General features: G+C 38.3%; 1 protein-coding gene and 1 non-coding gene across 2 annotated transcripts in view; one reads left to right on the top strand and one right to left on the bottom strand.

Moving 5' to 3' along the window:
* APOO (apolipoprotein O) overlaps positions 1–18,387 on the top strand; it is a 45,184-nt gene that overhangs the window by 10,450 nt on the left and 16,347 nt on the right. The window contains exons 2-5 of the mRNA XM_006213006.4: positions 9,516–9,623; positions 10,727–10,846; positions 13,206–13,260; positions 16,239–16,334. Coding sequence (XP_006213068.1) covers positions 9,516–9,623; positions 10,727–10,846; positions 13,206–13,260; positions 16,239–16,334 — 379 coding nt within the window. The remainder of the gene's footprint in view (positions 1–9,515; positions 9,624–10,726; positions 10,847–13,205; positions 13,261–16,238; positions 16,335–18,387) is intronic.
* On the bottom strand, positions 12,133–12,204 carry TRNAT-GGU (transfer RNA threonine (anticodon GGU)). Its single transcript has one exon. It is a non-coding gene; the product is annotated as a tRNA-Thr (tRNA).

Genomic DNA, 18,387 nt, shown 5'->3' with positions numbered 1-18,387 from the left:
TGAGGTGAGAAAATACCTATTTTAAAAATTATATAAGTAATATTATATTAAAAACTAATATATATTAAAATAGATAAACAACAAGTTCGTACTGTTTAGCACAGGGAACTATATATTCAGTATCTTGTAGTAACTTACAGAGAAAAAGAATATGAAAATGAACATGTGTATGTTCATGTATGACTGAAGCATTACGCTGTACACCAGAAATTGACACAACATTGTAAACTGACTATACTTCAATAAAAATATATATATTAAAAATTGTATAAGTAATGCTGAATTAACTTTTCTTGTAAAAAGTCAAACAGTGTATAGCACAGGGGAATATATTCAATATCTTGTAGTAGCTCATGGTGAAAAATAATATGAAAATGGATATATGTATGTTCATGTATGACTGAAGAATTGTGCTGTACACTAGAAATTGACACAGCATTATAAATTGACTGTAACTCAATTTAAAAAAGAAGCAAAAAAAAGTCAAACAATACAGTTAAGATAATTATCAGTTTCCCATCATCTGCTTCCCTCTAACCCTTTTCTCAGAGAATAGCCTCTGTTACAGGCTTGGTATGTGGCCCTCCAGATTAGAAAGGATGTGTAAAATGCAAGTTCTGTACTGAATACTCGTTATGGGGGAGGCATAGTCTTCTGATGTTTGAAGAATGTGGACTCATTTAGTTTCTCTTTATTTTTAATTCAGTTTATGACACATTACTAAGGACAGCAATGCAACCTGTTTGGGCAATATTGTTGATTGTTTTCATCATTTTGTTTTACCCTAAATTCTTTCACATAATTTATTTTTTGTTTTATGTTCTTTTTTAAGAACAAAGATAACCTCAAAAGTATTGTCAGTTTTTTAAAAAATCCATTTCAGATTTTTACCTCTTAAACAACTGAAAAGAATCAGATTAAAAGCATTTTGTTTTTACATGAAAAATGCTTTCAGTTGGAAATTTGTGCAGAAAAGTTTAACCGAAGATCAAAGAACCAGTGTAACATATGGGGAAAAATACATAATTGTGCCTCATTTCCTATAAATAGAGGAATATTTAATTTTAAATGGCATTTACTTTTCTTTTTACATTTTTTATTGAGTTATAGTCATTTTACAATGTTGTGAAATGGCATTTACTTTTAAAATGTCTCCAAATGCGTTTATTTTCCACCCACAGTGATAGATATAAAAATGATGTTATTCAGTAACTTTGGCCATAGCTGCACATTTTAGTGTATAGGATATATGACAGCTAAATGATATAATAGCTAAAATGCAGTAATTAAAACATTAGATTTATTTATGCAATTTTTGATACCAAGTTGTTTTGAGTAGATTACCAATGACTTTCCATCTGACCTTGAAATTAAAAGGGAACTTCTGGATTGAGAATGTTTGTGATATGCAGCAGCCATGGTTTATGGTTGCTTATATTTTCTCCATCTAGAGATTGTAGCTACGTATGAGTATAGCTGAACAGATTGTAGTGTGTCAGAAATCATCCTCATGTTCCAAACCTTTGGTTTATTTTGTTACAGCTCTTTACAGAGGCTCTTCTTAGTGAACTGAATCTTAACATCAATATGGTGGGTGACTTTGCTTAAAAAAAACATGGAAGGAAGGAACGGAGGAAGGCAGAAAGGCATAAACTTCTGATTGTTGATTCTGTCTTCTCTCTACAGTTGTTTCCCAGAATTACCAGTTGTGGTACATAATTCCTTTTTCTGTGTTACTCCTGTCCTTTGGTAGTGCATTTCTCATAGGTGGTGTAATTCTTTGCTTACTCACTTTATCAGATGATGGAGCCTGCAACCACATCTTGTTGTTTTTGAAGTCTATTTTCATTGTTTCATTAAAGAGTTGCTTTGATGTTGTCCTTTGTGTGACTTGTAAGGCTATTGAATGAGGTAGGGAACTCAGAGAAAAACAGGTTTTTGGAGAAAGAGAATTCATTATGAGGCAGCAATTGAAAAACCTGGTGAGACACACAAGCCTGAGGCTTAGGGAGAGGCCAGGCTGGAAATATGATTTGGGCATCAGTAGCATAAGGTGGGTGTTAAAGACCTAGATTTAAATGAAATTGCTCTGGAGTGAGAAGAGAAGAGGGTTAAGTACTACTCTGACTCATTAACCTTGAAGAGATGGGCAGAAGAAGAGAAGGCCCAAAAGGAGAGTAAAAGTGCCCTGCAAAAAAAGCTTATAGGATGGGGCCAGAGTAGAATCGGAAGCCAGAGTAAGACAGAGTTTCAAGATGGGGGAGTGGTCACAGTTTCAGGGTGCAGTCGAGGTACCACATGTCCATTGGAGTTTAGTAACTGGGAGGCCATTGGTGGCCTTGGGAAAACTGGTTTTAGATATATTGAGTAGTGAAGGGAGGAGGGAATAAAGTAGAGAAGGCAGACAGAATCTGTCTAACTTTGTGTTGACATATACCATATATACAGAAAAGTGCACAGATCACACGGAATTTTCAGAAACTGACCATACTAGTATATCTGGTACTCGAGAAGCCTTCAGGGCCCTTCTAGTCATTCCCCAGCTTGCTAAGGGTATCCACTATTCTGCCTTCTAACCAGACTTAAAAAAAAATTTGTCATTGAAGGGAGATGGAAGGATAGAATAGTTAGAAAGGGGATCAGGGGTGGGGAGGTGTTGTTTGTGTTGTGTTTAAGATGGGAAAGATTTTCTTGAATGTAAATAAATCCCATAATTTCTCTAGTGGGTGGCCAGTCACTGTTTCTTTTTAGGTTTAGGACGATTTTCATTTCATTTTTTCAAATGTTTTTAGAAATAAGTACAATTGAGTGTTTATACAAACTGAAGTTGAATAACTGTTCCCAAAGCATCTGCTTGTAGAATAGTGGTTTTCTAAACTTGGCTGATTGTGGGAATAGATTCTTGGAGCTCTCTTAGGTTTATTGAATCAGACATTCTGGGGGAAGGCATTGGAATCTGTGCTTCTAAAAACTCCCCAGGTGATTCTGAAACCTTCTGTGTACACAGGCCTGCAACGCGAGGCTTACATTTTATTGAACAGGAAACACGTATTTTTAATGGAAGGTCTAATAAGATAATAGATCTGTAATTGTAGGAGAATAAAAGATTACCCTTCTTAATAAGGAGGGAGACTATATACTGGGTTTTCCATGAAGTTGAAGAAGAAAGCAAGTTATCAAGGATTTGAGCCCCACCATTCCTGAACGTCCTTGAATAATTCTAAGGGTGACTTACTTAGCTTGAGATTTTTATTTGTCTTTAAAGCAGTTTTACTGGGACACAATCAGAAAGTGGTCCTGGAACTAGAGAGTGGGCAGTGCACTTTTTTTTTTAACATTTTTTATTGATTTATAATCATTTTACAATGTTGTGTCAAATTCCAGTGTTCAGCACAATTTTTCAGTCATTCATGGACATATACACACTCATTGTCACATTTTTTTCTCTGTGATTTATCGTAACATTTTGTGTATATTTCCCAGGCAGTACACTTTTATTTGCAAAACAAAGATAGTTTAGCCTTCTGGATATCCATTATGATCTGAGTGTGACCTCATCCAATTCATACCTTGGTTGACTGTGTCCTAGAATCTGCCCTTGCTGCTGGTGCTGAAGACTAAACTCAATCTCATGCCTGAGTCTCTAGAAAAATATTTTTTTTTAAATTGTGAACTGTGTCTTTCTGAGTAAATGCATGAGCTTCCTGGAAACTCTGTAACGGCAAGCAGGGATTACGTCTGCTTAAGTGTTGTGTTCTGTTTAGCACTGTGCCTGACATGGAATAGGTATATAGTAAATATTTGTTTTCGAAATGAAATTCTAGTTGACCTCTTCCAATTGTTATATCACATATAACCCTGCTTACCTAACCAGATTTGTTTTGTTCTCATCAGTCCTTGATGGGCTTCATTGGAGAGACTAAGACGTGAAAGCCTTTAAGACAGTGGTGGCCTACTCCTTTGCACCACTTCTTGTTAGGGCCCCATCCAACCAACCGCCAACCCTGGTGCTCAGTTTCCATTGACAATTAAGCCCTCTGAGAACTATGTAAAATAAAAGTTGAAAGACAAAGAGAGTCCAGAGGTCTAAGATGGAGAATATATCTTGATAGGGGGAGAGTGTATAAGATATCTTGCTGGGGAATAGAATCAGACAGAAAGAAAGAGCGTTTAACCACATGAGCCAGGGAACTCAATGACACTCCCTCTGAGGTTTGCAAAGCTAAGGGTCACTAACTCACCTTTGTCTGAGCTAAATTTTAGTTTCCCCTATGACTATGGGTCTCTTACAGCTATATTCAAAACCTCAATCAAGCCAATAAATTAGGGTCCTTAATTTGAGGTCCCCAACTAGCTGAATTCCAAGGGGGCATCTAATAACTGAAGGGCCCACTGCAGAGGAAAGGCTGGATCTAAAGCAGTGCAACTTTTGAATCTAGTTAGTCTGTGGCTGTGGCTTAGCACTCATTGAAGATAGAGCTCTTAGCAGAGTGGGCTTGACTTTGTTCTAGTAAGCCAAACTCATCTAATCCAAAGTAGAGAATGTTTAATTAGCTCTTAGAAAGTGCATATATACCCACTTACTGAGCCAGGCCATCTGCCCTGGGTGGAGAGTGAGCCTGGCAAATAAGAATTCTCAAGGACTGTCACTTGGGACAGTGAGTGCTCAGGCCATCGGTACCTACAGCCTAGAGGTTTCAGCTACTCATCGGAAAAGGTCCAGGGGCGATCTCACTTCCCAGGAAAAAGTCTGGCTGTACTATAATGGGTCAGAACCCGTTACTGAGAGAGAACATCTTTGTGTTCATGTCTGACCAGGCAACCTAGCAGGAGTGCCCTTGGTGATAAAGCCAGAGCTTCAGTGATTATTACCTGATTGGTTAAATCTTTCTTCAGGACATCTAACTTCTAGATTTGTATTCCTTTTCTTCCCTGGGGAGACAAAGGATTGAAGAAGGTTCTTCTTTGCCCCCCCTTATTGCCTTCACACTTTCCTGGGGTGATCTCTGCCAATTGTAACAACCTTTCCTTCTTAAATTGTAATATTGAATGGGTTCACCTGAATAATCAATATGAGCTCTGACAAATTATGATAGCCACCTGGCAGGGGCCCAGCATCTAGAATCCCCATTTGTGATAACTCTGGTCTGGTCAAGGCAGGATAGGGTAGTCTCTCACCAAAAGGAGCCCTCTTTGAGGCCCAAAAAGAAAGTGAACCACCCAAGATGATGGGCAGTGCATCTGCATCAGGCTTGTCTGCCTCTGGATCTTTTACCCAGGCTCTTCCTGTGGGTTTCCATTGCACAGTTCTGTACCACCAGATCCTTACTACAGTCAGGTATGTGGCTGACTCCTTCCTAAGAATGACCCCCCTGGTCTGTGGTTCCCACCCATATTTTGGCATGAACTTGGCATGGTTTAGGTGTGTGTGGATTTTTTTTGAGATATGGTTTACGTACAGTGAGATGGACAGATGGTAAATTGTACAGATCATACAGCAATTTGAGTTTTGACAAATGTATACACCTTTTGTAACCCACACCCAATCAAGATATAGATCATTTCTGTCACCCCAGAAAGTTCCCTTGTGCTCCTTCTCAGTAAGTCTAACCCCTCACCCCCACACGCTTCTCTCCCAGGCATTAACTGTTCTGATCTCTATCACTGTGTATTAAGTTTGAGGCTGTGGATTTTAAAACATACAGATTTTCTTAAAGTCTGGCAAGATACGTCAGAAAATAATATTTGTTCAGATAAATCAGTGCTCCCTAATGCAGGGGGATGCCCCCAGGAGACTTTTGACGGTGTCTAGAAACAGTTTTGACTCATGAGTGAGAAGGGTTCCTACTGGCATCTAGTGGATGGAGGCCAGTGATGCTCCTAAGCCTCCCACAGCGCCCAGGGCAGCCCCGCAGCGGAGTGATCCACCCCCGCAGCGGAGTGCTGAGGTTGAGAAACCCTGAGGTAAATCATGTGCTCTCTGCTGAGAGAATTGTGGCCCTGGGGAGTGTTAATCTGTGGCTCTTCCAGGCCTCTAGGGGTGAGAGGTTTTTTTTTTTTGGTTATTTGTTAAGAGCCTACAGAAAGCTCAAAAGGCAGCTGCAGGAAGGGGCATTCTTGGGTGCCACCACCCTTGTGGCCACAGTCCTTGCTGTGTAGTGGGAGTGAGCATGGGCTTGGGCAGGGGGAGATGAACAGGAAGGAGAAGAGGGAGGTGAAGAAAACAACTTGGGCAATAAAGGGACAGGCTTAGCATAATATTAAAACTAGAAAAATGGACAAGAGGGGAAAATAAAGTGGAAATTAATGATACCTGAAGTATAAGCAACAGCATCAAAAATAAACAAGTGAGGCTACATCAAACTAAAAACCTCTGCACGGCAAAAAAAAAATCAACCTACAGAATGGGAAAAAATATTTGCAAACCATGTATCTGATAAGGGATTAATAGGCAAAATATATAAATATGCATACAAGTCAATAGCAGAAAAACTAATAACCCAATTTAAAAATGGGAAAAGGACCTGAATAGACATTTCTCCAAAGAAGATATACAAAAGGCTAGAAGATATATGAAAAGATGCTCAACATCACAAGTCATTAGGAAAATATAAATTAAAGCCACAATGAGAATGACATTCTCCAGGACCATCCATGTTGCTGCAAATGACATTGTTTTATTATTTTCTGTGGCTGAGAAGTACTCCATTGTGTAAATACACCACAACTTCTTTATCCAGTTATCTGTTGATGGACACTTAGGTTGCTTCCATGTCTTGGCTATTGTAAATAGTGCTGCTATGAACATTGGGGTGCATGTGTCTTTTTGAATTAAGGTTCCCCCTGGATATATGCCCAGGAGTGGGATTGCTGGATCATATGGTAAGTCTGTTTTTAGTTTTGAGGGATCTCCATACTGTTTTCCATAATGGCTGCACCAGACTCTTTTATTTTCTTTTTTAAAAATTGTATCTATATGAGAAGATAGACATTCGTTGAACCTATTGTGGTAATCATTTTACAGTATATGTAAATCAAACCATCATGCTGTACATCTTAAATTTATATAATGATGTGTCTGTTATTTCTCAATAAAACTGGAAAAATGCATTAAAATTCAAGAAAACGTTAAATTTAAAAAGCAAACGAGTTGAGATTGAAAATAAAAGATGAAAGTGAGTGAGAATATTCATTAAGAACATAAAAGAACATCTGAATTAAAAAACAGTAGAAGGCTGTGAGATGAAAAATGAAATATGTGAAAAGTAGATAGGATTAAAGGTTGAAAGCAGGAATTGAGAATTAAAATGGTCAACACACGGCATTATATCTAATGAGGATGAAATAGGGGACAGTATGAACCCAAAATGTTTGGATGATGGAGTAGGAAAAGGGGTGGGGCACCAGCTATTGCCAGTAAGGAAGGGAATCTGAAACACAGTTGGGGCAGGGCCAGCCAGCTGGCTCAGTGGAAAGTCCCCAGTTTAAGCAGCATTGTCAGTAAGTTGTGGTCAGACCCAGAGGGCAGAGAGCATTGAGTTGGCACTTCCAGATACCAGCAGCCTCGTAGGCCCTCTCCAGGGGCCACCCTTACTGTCAGCAGTGGCTTACACTAACCTTTATTCTGGAAGCAAAAGAAATTAGTGGCAATATTGCCTTGAAAATAATACCTTTCAAGTATTTCACTTAATGCTTCATTCAAAAAAATGAATTATTTTTAAACCAGTTAAAGTAATAGCCACTCTTTAAAAAAAAATAGCTTCTAGCTTTTTATTTGCTTCTACAATACAGGAATTTCCTTTTTTGGTGTGTGATTCCAGGCATACATTTCAACAGATCTTTTTAGGTTTTATCCAGCATTATATGTTTTGTGAGGATTACAGAATAGCCTAGTCTTTCATATTACAGGCACTGTAATCTTAGTAATATGATTTCCGTGGTGCTGAATCATGCCTAAGTAGTTAGAGCAAGTCAATAGCTCATTTATTTTTCTCCTCTCTTTTGTCCATTCACTTAGGCAATAAACAGTTATTGAGCATTTCTTTTGTGCTAGGCACAGTTAAGGGCACTAGAAATATAGGATAAGACACAGCCCCATCCTGAAAGGGCTTCCATCTTGGTAGGGAGAACTTGGTAGACATAAACAAATGGATAAGTGAGAAAAGAAAATCAGTAAATCTCCCTGCTCTTTGGTAGTTCTATAGAAAGACAAAGCAAATATAAAACATTCTAGCCAGAGGAAGCAGCATGTGAGAACCCATGATTCTGGGAAGCAGCATGAGAGAAGTATTGAGAGTTCAAGTTTTGTGGGAAAAGGCAAAGGGACAGAGAGATGAAGTTAAGAAGGTGGTTGGGGTCAGATCATAAATGAGCCTTGTTTGTCTCACACAAAAATCCTAGGTAATAAGTATCAAAAGATCTCAAATAAGGATATAGAAGACAATCAGGTTTGCAGTTTAGAAAGATCATTCTTTCGCAGTGTGGTGGTTCAAGTCATCAGAGAGCCTGATGAATTAAGCTGTTGAAACAATCCAGGAAAGAAGCAAGGGCCCAAGGGAAGATTGTACTGGAGGGCGTAGAGAAGAGAGAGTGACTTGAGGCCATTTAGTAGGCAGAATTAACAGGACTTAATGGCCAGTGGGATGGGGGTGGTGCTGAAGATGACCTCAGAGTTTCTGATTGGGTTGTCCTGGATGGAATTACCATTCCTGAGAGAAGTAGAGGAAGAGGGGGCATATCTGAGGGAAAGATGCTAGGTGGTGAACTGCTGTGTAATACATTTTTAAAATGTATTATTTTTTGAAAAGCTTTCATGATTCCACAGCACACATCCACCCATCAGGCCTAGTGTGGACTCAGAGGCACAGACAGGATCCTGATGACTTGGTTTTTGGTGTGTTTGGTCTGGGGACCCTGTGTCCCATCCAAGTGGGAATGTCCAGAAATAATAGGATAAGCGAGTTGGGAGCTTGGGAGGAAACTCTGCGCTGGAGCTGCATATCTGGGAGTCACTGGCTTTGTGTCGAAGCCATGGGCATGAGTGACCCAGTCAGAGAGAGCAAAGCACAGAAAGAGACGAGTTCGGGAACTGAGATCAGGGGAGACCAGCTCTGGATGGGAATGGAAAGGGAGAGCTGAAAGTTTGATTAGTAGAATTACAGGAAGAATCTTCACTCTGTTCAGGGAATCACTAGGTGGGATCGTTTAAAACTCCTTCCCTTGTTGTTATTGATGATTGTGTGTGTGTATCTTTTATTTCACTTGAAAGGCTAAGTAGAAAAACCTCAGGAACTACTGTCTTTTAGGAATTAGAATAAAGGTGACCTGAAACTTTAAGTTCGTGAGAACATGTTTTTTAGGTTCTGATTCCCATAAGACTTCAAGAATACATTTATTTCTCATAAAGTGCAATAAGCCTTTCAGTACAGGAGTGGCTGAGGTCACAAATGTGCTCACATTATGTACATTCAGTTTGTAGCCTTGAGAAAAGACTTAAGATTGCTTCTGTGTTTCAGGTAATTCAGAGGTCTGTGGGGCCGGCCAGCCTGAGTCTGCTCACCTTCAAAGTCTATGCGTCACCAAAAAAGGACTCACCTCACAAGGCTTCTGTGAAAGTTAATGAGGTAACATGTTGTGATATATTTTCAATGTCTGATTTAGTTACTATAGGAAGTATACACATTGAGTATCAGTTCTGAAGATACTTTTTTATAGTTTGTTTTTCTTTGTGGGAAGCCTCTAAACTATGGCTTTTTCAATTGATAAACTTTAATTAATGGTACTTAGCTAAGGGCATAATTAAGGAATATTTCCTAGATTTTTTTAGTGGAGAATCTGCTGTGTCCTAGTAGATTGTAAGCACAACTCACTTCTAAGTGATCTGCCCGATTCTAGACTGCTTATCAAGCCAGGAAAACATATGCGTTTTTCCCTCTCCTATAGGAAATTAAAGACCTGGGCTCATTCTGCTTCTTGGCTGGATTAGAGGCTCATAAGTAGATGCTTAATAAATACTAAGTAAAGAAAACAAGAAATTGTCTCTCCATTGTGGACATTCTTTTTCGTCTATACTTCTCACTGATTATTTTGGATATCTGATTTCTTTTGACTTTGAGTAAGTGTCATAAAGATCTACCTCCAGTCATGGCTATGGTTACTTATGTGGTGCTTACCTAAAACTAAATACCTTACTTCTTTGCCCTTTACTCTCTTCTTCTCAGGCTTTGGGACAGTGGTATTTTTGAGGGTGAAGAAGGCAGCCAGTGGTGGCTGTGAAGTGTCACCAGTCTGTGTTGGGAGCAAACCTCTCCGGCTTTGGTTAGCACTAGACTGCTCATTAGAACTATGTCACATGCTTTTCAGTTACTCTCAAGCTTTTTTCCCTACCCTTCCTCCCATTCACCCTTTAGAGTAATAGAATCCTTCCAAACTAAATCTAAGGGGGAATATCAAATACCAGTATATAAAACGGGTCATGGAAGACTGCTTTGTCTGCTACCAGTAGGTTGGTGGGAGGCTAGGGCACCTCATAGTCCTGCTCTCTTGGCCTGATTGATTAAGGAAATAAGCAAGGTGCCAAGATCCTCTGAAGCAAGGTGCACATAATCCTTGGTCACGGTAATTCATGAATTATTAGAGATACAATGCTTACAAATTTGATAATGATTATGTTATCTCATTCCTGTGTACACTTTTTGATTTTTGTTTTGTTTTTTAATCTATACAGCTTTCACTCTACTCCGTTCCTGAGGGGCAGTCTAAATATGTGGAAGAGCCAAGGACCCAACTTGAAGAAAGCATCTCCCATCTCCGACATTATTGTGAGCCATATACAAATTGGTGTCAGGTACAGCTGTTCTGAAAATGGAATGAGTGCATTTCTGTTGAAGTCAGTAGTGAAAAGTCTGTATTGGCTGATTATTTTCAGAAAAAGGCAGTATAAAGGGCCCTGCCTTAAGAGTGCCCAACTTAAAAATGTTCATCAGTGCCATCTCTGGGGGCGGGGTAGGGTGGGGAGCAGAGAGCCCTAGCTTCCTGTTGGTGACTTTTGCCACAGCCACGGAGAGAATTTCCTTCTCACTGAATAGCATGTGGCATCTTGACTAGAAAGCAGAGGACTGGTACCTATCTTGTTGGTCACAACTAGGAAAACATCGCCCACCAGGGGAGGATATGGGGCTGGATGTAAACATTTATATCAAAATTAGAAAGTTTCCCTCCCTACAGAAATACTACAGCTCATTACCACTTTAAACAGGAATGGGTACAGAGCTTTTTGAATGCTGTAATAGGAGGGTAGATAACTAGAAACGGGTGGAATTACATACTTGAGTGATCAAAGAACTACATATGCAGATTGACTTCTACTGCTTAGGTTTTAGGTCAGGCATTTGTCCTTATGTTCATGAAGGCATGTCTGTGATTTTTAGCATCTGAAACCGAAGTTTACAGTCTATAGAATGCTTTTGTGGGCTTTGATACACGTATTTGCCGTACTTGATTTTGATTTTAAAAGTTGATGACGGAGTAAAAGTATGAGTGTGGCGTGGTCTAGATTTATTTTGCTTGAGATTTATAAGCTTAATTTTCATCTAGAACTTGTTTTAAAATTTTTAATTTCCTCTATCTGTGCCAGTGCTGAAGTTTTGTTCACCAATTTAGAAAGAAAATAATAAGCATAGACTCTGTCAGCAGTGTAAATTAGGCCATTATACTTCAGTATCTTAACTGTATTACTGAGTCATGAAATACCTAAAGACTTTATATATAATGTGTTGTAACTCACTTAGACTTTATTCTCTTGTTCTAGAAGATTTTTAAACCATCTGCTGGTGGTTAAGGTCAGCACATTTGCAAATATTTTTGTGTCATGTAGATATGACTACTGTTATTTCTCTTTGTTTTTGGAGGAAGGGGATTATAAAAGTTCTTTGTCTTTTTACCTTTCAACCTAAGGTTGATTTTTGTTTTTTACTTTGTCGTCTGTGTATGACACTCAGTGCAGCAAAATACTCCTTTACCTGATAGAATAGTTATTACATATTTGTTTGTACTACTTCTAAATAAAAACACTTTCTTTGTGATTATACTGTTTTCATTTTCCTATAGATTAAAGTCTTTTTTCCCCCTTAACAGAGGCACTGGGGATTGAACCCGGGACCTTGTGCATACCAAGCACATGTTTTACCACTGAGCCATGCCCCCCACCCCCGATTTAAGTTTTGATAAATGAAAATATTTTTAATTCCTTGCTCCTTTTTAAAGCCTACAAGTTCTAGTCTCTTTCTTTAAGAATTAATTTAATTTTTCTTCATGATAAACAGATTATGCTAGCAAAAGAAGTGGGCAGTCACTCTAGACATTGATCTGCAGTTTTTCTTTATTTATGGGCAGAAAAAATTAATAATGGATTTTAATGAGACATATACAGTTTTTGTAATGTTCTTTATGTCCTCCACCAAATTCAGCATTTAATATTTAAGGCCATTTTTAACAGTACTAGGGTAACTAGCTCTGACTTGAACTGAATTAAATAAAACAAATCCTTTTCCAAGTGACAACTGGTTCTGTTACCTTCTGATACCCATGTATCTCTTTTCCTTGCCTTACTGTAGACTTCTTGAACGTGGATTCCTTCTTTTCTTTAGGATCATCTGTTGTTCTTATACAGAGCCTTTGTTGTTGTTGTTGTTGTTGTTGTTGTTAAAAGAATGTTAACACTTCATTTGCTTCAGGATTGTGTCTCTCCAAACCTGCATATAGACTCCTTTGTCCCATTAAAGCTGGTCATTCCTGCTTCAAATGGACAGTTTTCAGATATAGGCTCTAAAATCAAGGCAAATCAGGAAATAGACTTAGTATGAAAGATTTAATCTCAAATAGAGAGGATTTCCACTTAAATTTTCAAGGGGATTGATTTTTGTCCATTTTCTTCAATTTTAATAGAGGACCAAAACAGCTGGGTTGTTGAAACCACTTCACTTGAAATCTTTGCTTCCTGTGGCAATAATAAGCTGTTCTGCTGAGGAGTTTGTGGTGAAGGAGAAATTACAAAAGAATAAACAACACAGAAAACCCCAATAGACAGTATATCCCTTTGTTCAAAAAGTGTTAGTAATATGATAATTTATTCAGTAAAGACAAATATATTTATTGTTACTTTCTAATCAGCAAATGCTATTCATTGATTTTTTTAATCTTTTTAGGAAATGTACTCCCAAACTAAGCCCAAGATGCAAAATTTGGTTCAATGGGGGTTAGGTAAGTTGATTTTTAATTAAGCATAATCAGTTTGTTTGACATTAAACTCTTTAACTGGGATTCCATGGATGGGCTCCAGGAGATCTGTGAATTCCTTAACATTATATGCAGAATTAAGAGCTATTTGGATTTTTCTGGAAAGAGGATCAGTTTTTTTCATCCAATTACAGACAACTAGTGTCCCCAAATACTCAAGTAAGTCTCTTCAGGATCATTAGGATTTTTGGCCTAGTAAGTGTGGATTTACTGGATTTTCTGTCTTTAAATCTATTTCCAGGTGCATGTTTTAACTCATCAATAGGTTTTCAGAATCAGGATAGCTCATTTGCACGGCTATTAACACAGAAGTTTAGAGGCAGGAAGGAACTGGGCTGGTAAACCTGAGAAAGGCTTTATTACATAATTATTAGTGTTCTTACATTTTTCCTTTGTTTTTAATTGCTTTTGATTGTTTTTCACATCCATTTAACACATACACTTATAGGGTGGGTTCGTAGTCTGTTCTAACTAGTTTCAGGAACTGGTAAATTAATAGACATAGATCATATTTCATTCCCCTTATTGGGCATCTCAGCCAGTCAACTTCTTGTTTATACAGTTGTTTGTTTCCGTGACAGTATAAAATAAATAAGCATGAGTGTAATTTATTTCTTTGTGAAGATCGTCATAGAGTATTGATGTGCAGATACCACAAAACTACCATATAAATTTTTCATTTGAAGACAGACATGTTAGTAGCTTACCAGTTCTTTAAATTATTCATGTATGTTAATTAACATCTTAATTTTATAAATATTTATTTAGTGCTTATTATGTGTCAGGAACTAGTCTAAGTGCTTTAAAAATATTAATTTATGTATAATCCCCGTAACAACTCTGACAGGTACTTTTACCTTCATGTTTTACCTGAGGAAGCTAAAGAACTCCTGATCTTTTATTTATATATGTGACTGAGGTGGTCGCTTCATTGTCCCCTCTCATTTCCCATTGAGTCATAGCAGTAGACATTATCTGCAATGTGAGTCTTTTTTTTTTTTCTTCTCTTGGACTCGTAGTTACTGTAAAGACTCTTAAGAAGAAACATTCCATTATGAGTTGCGTTGTTGTCTGCCAAGGCAACTAGTCTATTTCCCAGCAGTCACAGCCAAGACATGTTACTAGAAGCTGGGCTTCAGCCTCATTGCAGTCTTCCAGCATGTCTTCTTTCCCATTTCTTTGTGATTTACCCACTTTGGCTCAGCTTACCAAGGCATCTGGATGTTCTTCTATCAGCTGCTCTGTGTGCATGTCTAGAATTGAAAATACCATGCTGGTAGGCAAAGGGAAGTGGAAAGCTGCCTCAAATGACCCAGACAAGAAGATGAAAAGTTAAAATCAGGTTAAAGGCAAAATAAGTAAAAGTCCAGACAGGAATTAGTGCAAACAACACAAGCCCTATAGTAGTGTTTAAAATGACCTCATTTCCTGAAGAACCCAAGAACAGGAAAATTGGCACATGTCTGGTATTATCTGGGGGAGAGAATTACTGAGTATTCAGTAGTAAGTTCAGTTCCACTTACATTTGTTAAGTCACCATCATGGCAGGCATTGAAGAGAGAGAGAGAGGCTGGTTAAGAGAGTGGTCACAACCACTGAGCTGCATGTAATAAAGTATTCAGTACTAGGAGAAATACAGAGGTAGCCATGGACCACTATCAAAGATAGGAACGAGACTAGTTTGACAGAGACTGAGGACATGGGAGCAGTCAGGGAAGGAGTTCTGAGATGAGTCTTGAAGGAACAGAGCCACACAAAACGTGGGGGTGAGACTTGGGCAGCATTCCACTCAGAGGGCACGGCATGACCAAGGCTCGGAGCGGTGGTTCAGCGTTGGGTGTCCGGGAACTGAAAGCAGATAGGGAGTGTTGAAGATGAGGCTGAGAGACATGAAGGCTTTTCAAGTCATGACCTGCCTGAAATCCATTGTTGATTAATTCAGTGTCCATTAACTCCTAGCAGTGTTTTTAATAAATGTCTGTTGAGTGAACATCCACTATTTACCACTGGAGGAAAAATGGCATAGAAGTCTAAGCAGTCCACAATTAAGGGGCAGATAGTCTTCTTGAGGAGACGTGAAATACACCCCTGAATAATTAAACACAAGGGCTGTACAATTAGGTACCGAATGGTGGTACCGAGAATAAGTATAATGGGACTTAAGAAGAGAAAGAGGTGTGGAGTGATGAGTGTAGGAAAGGCTTTTCTGAGGAGGTAGGACTTAAGCTGGCTCTTATTTGGTGGCATTGGCTCAGTGGAGAGGAGAGGAGGGGAGAGGGTAGGAGGCATCATGTGAATGAGGTCATAAGGCATGTTCAGGCATGGCAAATAGGCTCACGTGCTGCATTTATTTGTATTTATTTTACCTATCAACAGTGTCTGTTTCCCTCATATACTTGCACTACAAGTTTTCTTCATTATCCAGATTTACTCTGTTCTTGAGTTTGAATAATGAATTCACATGGCAAAGGATACATTTTTTTTCCTGAATCTAATGTTTTTGGTTCCTGAGTTTCAGAGCGTAGGCAACAAAGCTTCAGATAGTGACAGATCTATCTAAAGATTTATCCAAGTTTATTCTGTTTCTAGGTTTGGGTAACAAGCAAGGGATCCCTGTATTTGTATTTCTCCCCGTATGACTAGTTGATTCAGATCTATTGCCTTCAGGAATATGAAGGTAATCTAACATTACTTTATTGTCAGAATGTTGTTAGACCAAAAACTTTGAAAATTGGGTACTTTCTCTGTGACTAGTAAATCATGTTTACATGTGCATAAAAAGAATGTGTTGAAAAAAGTCTATTAACAGAAAGCAAAAAATAGGTATATGTTAGATATTTTGTTCTTTTTATTTTTATTTTGAATTGGAATATGGTTGATTTACATGTTTTATTTTTAATGAGCAATTTATGGAACTACTTACCGTTTTGATTCTATTGTAGACAGCTATGAATATCTCCAAAATGCACCTCCTGGATTTTTTCCAAGACTTGGTGTTATTGGTTTTGCTGGTATTATTGGACTCCTTTTGGCTAGAGGTAGGTACAGTTTTGTTTTTTTAACAGTTCATAAGAGAAAGATAAGATAGATATTTGGTTCTTTCTTTTTATCTACCAGTTTTCAGAATACTGAGTTGGTTCCTGGATATGTCCTTCTTAGTATGTAATTGACATGATTGTTTTCTCCAGTATATTTGGTTTTAAGCATATATAGAAATTATTTTAAAAATAAAGTGAAAGAAATTATATACTCTTGGTTAAAGAAAGAAATTAGTTACCCTTTATAGGCACATTTACTTGGTCAAATTCCTATTGCCCTTTGGTGCAGAAAGAGTGAACATTCTTTAACCAAAATCTGTCACACCTGAGAAATTGTTTCTGTTTCACTATTAAGATCAGGCTATTAATCATAGTAACTAGAACAGTGATTTCCTAGAGATTTTATTAATTTCCTGATGTAGCTTCATTCAGTGATGATATAAAAACTTTTAAAACACTTAAAATTAAAAACTAACACATATTAACTTAAAATATTTCTATACTTCACTGCTGGATTATAAAATGTTTATAGGAAATAAAGGATGATAAAATACTTCACTATAATGAGATTATTATGAGTTACTTGAAGTTTCACTGATTATAAAATTCATACTTCACAAAAATTCCTAAAACTGGGAGACTGAACCTTGTAATCAGGTCCCCATAAAAGATAACTATAGAGACTAGTTTGGTACCCAATTTCTCTGATGTTAAAAACCTTTTCTGTAGATGCCTTAACCATTCTTTTAGAATCTGGTGGAAAGCTGCCCTGGTACCAGTCCCTCAACCTGTGGAATAAATTCTTATTGTGGTTTCTGTGCCCTCCTCCTGTCTTGTGCAGAATATATAAGAATTAAATTTAGAGTTTATTTTTACTAATCAACTTGGGCAATAGTTGAACCAGCTTTTTTCCCCAAACTTCTTTCCCCTCCTTTCTTTAAAACTGTCCAGAAAAGCATTCCTGTCTTGTTTAGATAGTGTTTAGAATTTATGAAGATCCCAAGGCCAGGGTGTTGGAATGTTGGCTGCAATTAAGGAGCCAGGAATGTGGAATCAAGTGAGATTAGCGTCTTTCTTCCTCTCCGTGGTTAGAGCACGTGGAAGAGTCGAACAGGCTTAAAGAAGGCTCTCCGTGCCGTACGTGCGTTTTACACTGTCAAGTGTTTATCTTCCCCATATCCGCTGGGGTGACCATCCTGAGGAGGATTGGCGACTGTGCTCTCCTGGGCAGAACAGCAGCATAAGGATACCCACTATGGTGGGTGGGTCCTAATCCTTTGTATTTTGTTTGCTTGTTTGTTTCTTTGTGCCTCTCTCTTTTTCCTTTTCCTGAGAGAGCTCAGTAGTATTAAAATAATTTAAAACCTTAATTCTTTTTCTGAAAAGTACACATGCACACACAGTCATGTGCACATACCAAGCAGCAGATCTCTTCCCGTGGGTGCTGAGGTACAAGGGCCTGAGGTACAACGTCGGGGGTGAGGGTGTCCCTAAGCAAGATGAGTGGGAGTGTAGTTATGTTTCTCGGCGGTCAGTGGTTTGCAGGCCCCTCCAGGTACATGATCCCCTATGCTGGCAGCAGTAGGATGGGCTCAGAAAGTCATTCCGGGGGGAGTTTCTTTTCTTTCTTTTTCAGCCTAACATTTCTTTTAATTTTATTTTTAAATAAACTTATATATATGTAAGGTGTACAACATGATGTTTTGACATACATATACCTAGTGAAATGATTACTGGAGTCAAGCTAATTAATATATCTTCACATAGTTGCCTTTTTTGTGTGTGAGAGCACCTGGAATCTCCTCTCTTAGTAAATGTCCAGGGTTCAGTGTTACTAACTCTAGTCATCATGCCATACATTAGATCTCTAGATTTATTCATCCTGTATTGCTGCAACTTTGTACCTTTGACCAACATCTCCCCGTTTCCCCCACCTCCCCGCTCCTGATAACCACCCTTCTACTATCTGCTTTTATATATTTGACTTTTTTAGATTCTACATATCAGTGAGAATGGTTCCCTAGGGCTGGGGGTGATGGAGGAACTGGGGGGT

This window comes from Vicugna pacos, chromosome X (genome assembly GCF_048564905.1).
Source record: "Vicugna pacos chromosome X, VicPac4, whole genome shotgun sequence".
Lineage (NCBI taxonomy): Eukaryota > Metazoa > Chordata > Mammalia > Artiodactyla > Camelidae > Vicugna > Vicugna pacos.
Note: the sequence above shows the minus strand (reverse complement) of the source record. Positions and strands in the feature narration are given on the sequence as shown.